General features: G+C 36.4%; 1 protein-coding gene and 1 non-coding gene across 2 annotated transcripts; both read left to right on the top strand.

Moving 5' to 3' along the window:
* Positions 1-297: 297 nt before the first annotated feature.
* On the top strand, positions 298-2,482 carry LOC101315439. The gene is made up of 5 exons (XM_004301194.1): positions 298-516; positions 1,227-1,309; positions 1,543-1,547; positions 1,740-2,041; positions 2,127-2,482. The coding sequence occupies exons 1-5, from the start codon at positions 298-300 to the stop codon at positions 2,277-2,279; spliced, it is 762 nt and encodes a 253-aa protein (XP_004301242.1). The 3' UTR covers positions 2,280-2,482.
* Positions 2,483-5,267: 2,785 nt separating this feature from the next.
* Positions 5,268-6,344, top strand: LOC101302264. The gene is made up of 2 exons (XR_184652.1): positions 5,268-5,422; positions 5,984-6,344. It is a non-coding gene; the product is annotated as an uncharacterized LOC101302264 (transcript).
* Positions 6,345-7,361: the final 1,017 nt, after the last annotated feature.

Below are 7,361 nucleotides of genomic sequence, written 5' to 3'. Positions count from 1 at the left end.
ATTTTCTTTTGTTTTACCTTTTGAGATTTAAGCCATTCATTCATTCATTCTATAAAAGATGCACGCAAACCATCATTACAAAGAGGACCCTTATCCATTCTTTATAAAACAAATTTATTTAGTGTTTGTTTATGCTGATACTAGGATCATTGTGCTAAGTTTCTAGTTTAATTGACTTGACCCCAAAGTACAATTTCTGAGTGATATATGACCCTCTCCCACATTTATTTTTTAAAAATTGTAGGAACTTCCATTTTATATGCAAATGCAAGATGAGGACCCTGAGTTTTGTAGGCAATGCAAATGAAGATTCAGGGATTACTAGACCCAGATGGGCTTGGTCAACCAATTGAGTGGCTTAAAGAATCAAGATGTTTTAGAATGTGTGGGATCAGAGGTCTGAAAAACTCCATTCAATACTTGTCACAAGCCATTAAAGTTTGTTCTGGCCCTCTATTAGCTGTGGCGCATTGTTTACGATCACTTTGCATCGAGGATGACAAACCAAACTCAGAGGTATGGTTCCAGTTTTTGAAATTGAGCATTTGATGCCTTTAGGGCTTCATATCCTCATAATAGTTCTATGTAATTTAAATTATCAATGTTCAATCTAACTGGTATTTTGTTATATAGAGCAAGTGTTTGAGGACATTCAGCCTGCTCTTGATGTGTGGTCAGTTCAGACTCCATGATGCCTGAAAATATGATGAAGATAATTTATGCTATAACTGATATGTTATCCCTGAAGGTTTGAACCTGAAAACACATGAATGGATATGTTCTCTTTTTAAAGAAATATATGGGAATAATCATAATGGTGCTTTGACATGATATTGTTTTTCAGGGTCGTGTAGACTATCACCATCTATATACAAGGTTACGAGTGTTATCTATACCAGGAGAGGAGTCCATATGGATAATTTGTTGGCCAAATTATGGGGATTCAAAAGGTTGAGTCATGCACTCTGCCCTTCTCCAGTTCAAGAGGCATTCATGAGCATATCAGATGATTTTGGTGAAAAGTTAAAGTCGAATGACTTTTGGATAGAGAGTCTTAGTGGCCATTGAAAGTAGGTTTCAAAAACAGCATCTCAGCTTCTCAGTTCAGTACAACAGTTGATAACTTTCATACTCAACCAACTTCAAGTTTAAGGAACTCTCAGATTTTTGCCACCTGTTATTTGCCTTAATGATGCAATCACTGTAACTTGGTATTCTTCTTGTAGGGTTCTGAATCTGATTCTTACACAGCTGAATATCTGTGCTATGATTTGTGTGAAAGCTTGGTATCTAATGGAGTTTACTTGAGGTTACATAGCTATGATTTCAATTTCTCTTTTTATGTACATGTCTTCTTATTATCTTAATCACCTAAATTTGTTAAGTGTGTAGTGAGTGTGTTATAATTGGTTAATTCTAGGCTCTTTCAAATGCATTGAAAGCCCACCATTTACGAGAAGAACTCTTGAAGAAGTAGCTTCCGTGTTCTTTGGAAGGACGCAGAAAATCAATTGCTAGTGAATTATGGTGTTTTGATAACAGTTCATGTGAGTGGGATGATAGCTATGGCCTATATTAGTCCCTGGTTAGCACTTCAGCTCCATGTTGTGAGCATTCTTCAGGTTTTTCTTTCCCTTCTTAATCCTTTGAATTTAAAAATCTGAATGTTCATGAGTAACCCCTTTTTTTTCTTTTTTCTTTTTTTCTTTTTTTAACTAAAACATGATATTGTTTTTCAGGTTTTGGTGGGACTAAATCTGAAGTTTGTCGTCTGATGGATGATCAAGATCTGAGTAATGTCTCTAACCGGGCTTCTGTTGTGGAGGAGCGACATCCTTCTGTTGTTATTGTTGATGACTGTCATATCAAGAGGGAAGGAAAGGTCGTGACAGCACAAGATACAGCTTCTGGAGATTCTTTGATTGGTCCACTTTATGAGGTCTTCGACGGTACTAGGATGGTAAAATTAACCAAAGAAGAACTGTATGAGTTGTACAAGGAATGCATGCGACATCAAAACTGGAAGCATGCATCTGAGGACGTGAGTTTTCAATTCCTTTTTTCTATTTTGGCTGTTATTTTGTGGCTTTGATTTTTCTTAACAATTTCCACTTCTTTTTCTTCAGGCTAAAATTTCCAATACGTATTTTCCTAGGTCGGTGTGGAAGATTGAGTCGCGGGATGATAGCGAGGAGTGGGTCAAGTCATACATGGAGGGGGAGGAAATCATATTTTCAATACCCAACTCGGAAAAGCTAACCTGCCGAGCAAGCTTTTGACAAGAGGTTTTTATATCCTTCAGGGTTGCATTTCTGTCCGAGGTTGAGAGTCTTGTAGTATTCGGTTTCGGCGGCCCTGGGGACCAAACGTTGAGGATTTGTATGGATGAAAGGAGCGAAATTGGTATCAGAGTTGGGACTTTCCCGGTGAAGAATGTGGAAGTCGGTCTGAGAGTGGAGGAGCTAAAAGAGTAAGGTGAGTGGGTTTGGAATATGGGCATGCTTTGTTCTTGGAGGGTTTGGAGTGGTGTGGATTGTGGAGAAGGTTTTTGAAGAATTTAGAGCTTTGTTTGCAGAGGTTTTAGGATGGGGTTAAGTGCACACACTTACTCCTAAACATAATCTCAAATTCTCGATCACTCATAAGTATCGCGGTTATTTCATCAATAGATTAATATTTTGAGATTATATCACCTCTCTTTTCGATTGTCCAAAACCTCTTAACAATTTTCTAATGCCATTTTTTTTCTCCCTAAAAACACGTGGTATGCTAGTTAAATTCTCTTGTTTTACACAAATAGTACTGAATGGTGCTAGTGTAATGCCACACATCAAGATCGAAGGTTGTTAGCTATATGTTAGATTTATAACAATTAAATCGTAAGGGCATTTATGTCATTTTATTCTAAACCCTATATGTAATTGTTGTAATCCTCATTCTCAATCTTATCAATATAGACACAATGTAGCCTCTATAACTTTCTTCCTTTCCTTTACTGTTTTCAGCATTTACATTTAATAAATCCATAATTTCTAACAAAGGTTACAAATAATACCATGTTTGTGCTAGCGTAATGCTATGCACATCGAGATTGAAGGGTTACAAAAAAAATACGATCCACCTTTTATCAAATCGCATGAATAAAACGCTATAACAAAACATTCATGACCATAACATAATCAATTAACAACAACCATAATCAGAGTTTTTGAAGATAATTTGACACGTATCAATAACTTAACAATCCCACTAACTCTGTTTACTATTACAAAATAAATAAATTATTAAACTCTTAAGAATTACTATTTTCTTTTTCCAATTGATTGAGCCCAAAAACCAAATCTTCTTCGTGTACTGAATCCTCTCTTCTCCATCAAATCCCTTCTTCTTCTTCTTCTTTATTGCAAACAATCTTCTTCTCCATCAATCCCGTCCTCTCCTCCTTCTTTCTTCTTCTTCTTCTTTCTTTGGACATCCACTTTCAATTCCAAATCCAATATCATCTTCTCAATCACATTCACAATCCCCATTTTACAATCAGAGATAAATATCAAAAATCAAAAAGTTGATGGAGACTGGCTTTGACGGGTAGGACCAGGGGCGGATCTAGGTACAAGCACCATGGGACTCAAGTCCCACCCAAATATTTTGGGGAAAAAAATTAATACTTATAGTTATCATTAATTTTATAGTGTGATTGTAAGATTGTTGAGCTTAAGTCCCACTCAAATTCCTTCATCTTGTACAATTACTAATCAAATATTTTTTGGGATAGTCTCACTCAAGTCCTAGCTAGCATTGACGTGATCCAAGTGCCTAACGTACACTTAATTTCATTTTTGTTAAAAAAAGAGATAAGTTTCTCTATCTTCTCAAAAAAGATATACGTTTATGTTGTCTGTTGTCTTCTTTTTTCCTTGCCATACCCTTGTCACGCAGCATCGGTGAAGACGCGAGGTTGTCGGTCTTATTGAAATGTTTATTTAGTTTTTTTTTTGTTACATCTAAAGTGTTTTATGAATTAAACAAACATTGGAGTGGTAAAGGCCCACTACGTCCTTTATGACTAGGTTTATCTTTATTTTCAATCTATAAATTTCTCTAGCACCGTCAAAAATATTTTCCTACTAAAATTTCAAGTCCCACCTGATTGCGATTCCTGGATTCGCCCCTGGGTAGGACGTTGCCGGATTCAAGCAAAATAGACTACCCAGACCTCGGATTACAAGTGGGATTACATACTTGGTTGAAATAGGATCTTTGGATTCGACTTCAAATTAGGATCCTTCAATTATTAGCAGGAGAAAAGTGCTGGGGCCGGGGGGTTTGTGGACACGTGTCAAATTCTTAGTTGTGGCATTGGTTAAATGGGAACAGGTGATTTACTCCCTTAAATACTCATCCCTATAAATTCAAGTCGAAGGGCGCGTTCGGTTCTTTTGCAATCGCAACAAACCGTAAGTCTCCTTCAGAACCCTAACTCTCATCTCATGATTATCTTGTCTTTTCTTCCTCAAATTAAATTGTTTTTGTTATAATTGCTGTCCCTTATTCCTTCTGATCTGATTGATTATTATGTCTTTTCTTCTTAAAAATTCTATTGTCCGATTTTGATCTGCTTTGTCTTCGAATTTGATTTATTGTGCATGTGTTCGATCGGGTCTATGAGCTCGATCTTATAGAATGGATTAAGCTCCGCTGTTTTCCCGTCTTATGTTGATTGAATTGTTCTGAGTTTTATTTTGTAAAATTGTGTTATTTTATTGTGTGAATTTTTCTTTCGTCATCTCCTAGGCTTCTTTTATTTAGAATAATTTAGAACTTGGTTGAATGATTTTTAGTTGTCACAAACTCACAAGTAATTCTTTTCCATAGAATTTACACTGGTGTATTCTACTTGAGACCTTCACTTTGTAAGCCATCAGTTAGTTTTTAGAAATCTCAGTAGAATTCAATTAAGAGCAATGATGTTGAATTTAGGACTTTAGGTTAACAGATAGGTATTTCTGTTCTATACTATTTTTTTTATTTTATTTTCTTCTACAATTGGTCATATTGATAATTTGTTACGAAAGACATGACTATGGAATCAGAAGCTTGTCATTTGATTCAAGATCTAAATCTGAAAGACCACTCTAATGGTACATCTATAATCTACTTATGCTTTTGTTCATGTGATTTTGTTTTTTTTTTGATAAGATTGTTTATGAGATTGTTGTTTGGGGTTAGTTTTGCATAACTCTTATAACACTTGCCACAGGAGCTTCTTTAGTGGAAAAGGATGATGCTTTGAAAGGAGGTTTTGGTGCGAGTAAAGCTTATAGTGATTCTTTGATATGTGTGAAGCATGCTCCAAGTAAATCTGAAGTTCGTCATATGATGGACAATCTAGTTTTGAGGGATGAATCTGATGACTCTAACGGTATGTTTTAACTTTAATTTTAAACAAACAACTTATAAGGTTTGTTTCTAAAATCTGCTGCCTGTGACATGTAATCAAAAACAAAAAACAAAAACTGTTTTCCCTTGATTTGCCAAAACTTTAAAATAAAAGATTTAAACAGAAGCTAATTTTTTTTCGAAAAACAAAACAATTTCAAATAGGCCTAAAACTTTGCGTGCACGTGGAGATTGTTGTATTTTTGGCTCGTTTGATACAATCTGGAACAGTAGTATTCAGCAGGCAAATCCAAGTCCAAGTCTAGAAAAGAAAGTTGGTCTTTCCAGGTTCTATTAGGATTTGTAATATACTTAGGTTTAGGAGTTGAAACTGTATTGTATCTGCAAGACCTATGTTCTCTTATAAATACTTAAATAGGGTCTGGAGACAGGACCAAACACTTCAAAATCTAAAAATTATAAATAAAAGCTGATTTTTTTAGACACAAAGCAATCCCAACGGGGCCCTAAAACTGTGCATGCACGTGGCTAATTAGTTGGTCTAACTCTTACAATTGCAATTATACGATTACCACAATCACAGGACCTTCTGATGCACAATGTGTTCCTAAGTGTAAAAGAATATAATAAGCTGGTCGAGGAGTTGTGCGGGTGTGGGTACCAGCTTGCTTTTAAGTATCCAGATGATGAGATATCAAGCCCTCCTCCTCAGAGGTATCCATTGTACCATTATAGCGAGGAGGAGGAGTGGGAGGTCATATCAGATGATGGTGATGAGGTCGAGGAAGAGATGGTGGAAGAGGTTGTAGTAGCTTCAAATAACTCTGTGGAACTTTGTGGCGACTAAAGCATCTGGGTTGTCTAGTTCAATTTAGTGGAGTTTGATCTGGTTATACTTTCTCCTAGTTTCAAGTCTACTTTCTATCTGAATGTAGAATTCCGTATTTCCAAAACTGTGCTAGCTCATGAATGGTTTTTCTGTTAAAATAGGTCCGTCATGTGTTAAACAACTTGATATAATGGCCTATCTAATTATAAGTTGCAGTTAATAATTTTCTTTTTTTCAGTTAACAATCAGTAAATTCTTGTATTGACGAATGGTCCTTGCTTCCATTTGTGTTTTTTTTCTTCTTGGTGGGAATTGTTTTTTGGCTCATCTATTTTTCTCTTATATGCTAACTACTTTAATTACTGGACTGAATCTGGAATGAGCCATACTGGTAGCTCAGCTTTTGTGGAATAATGCATAGCTTCGCAAGCAGAATGTAATAGAAGATGTGCTTTGCTACCGTGCAAACAAATGTTGACCTGCATTTAAACAGTACGATTACTTGTAATGCAATCATGTTCTATTTTCTGAGCAATGAGTATTGTGGTAAGGCCTCAGTCAAAATCAAAAACATTTAGTATTTTAGTTGTTCTTGTGTATAGTTTGGGAGTGAATTTGTTACGCTCAGTGGCTGCATAACTAGTACCGAGTGGTGCTAACATAATGTTATACACGTCGAGATTGAAGGGTTACTCGCACAAATGGTATTGTATTGTGCTAGTGGAATGCTATCATCGGAAGGATTCTTAAAACACTAGCTTTTAAATCACAGGCAATGCCTGATACAACTGGACCACAAGATGAAACACGTCTTTTGCCCTAGCTTGAAGTACTAGTTTCGTGGTTTATGCTATTTTGCATGTCAGTGTTCTCATCTTGAAGCGAGGCGTCGTTATCGTCGTCGGAGAAGCAGATCGACACCGGTGAAGTAAAATCGACGCCGTAGATATAGGTCTCGAAATCAAAAGTGTGGGAGAGGAAAAGCACGGGTTACTGGCACCGATCTGGTCTTCAGATCGCTGGTTTTGGAGCTCCAATTTGCACAGAGAGAGAGAGAGAGAGAGAGAGAGAGAGAGAGAGAGAGAGAGAGAGAGAGAGAGAGAGAGAGAGAGAGAGAGAGAGAGAGAGAGAG

Source organism: Fragaria vesca, linkage group LG5 (genome assembly GCF_000184155.1).
Source record: "Fragaria vesca subsp. vesca linkage group LG5, FraVesHawaii_1.0, whole genome shotgun sequence".
Taxonomy (NCBI): Eukaryota; Viridiplantae; Streptophyta; class Magnoliopsida; order Rosales; family Rosaceae; genus Fragaria; species Fragaria vesca.
The sequence above is the reverse complement of the archived record's forward strand: the minus strand, read 5'-3'. Positions and strand labels throughout refer to the sequence as shown.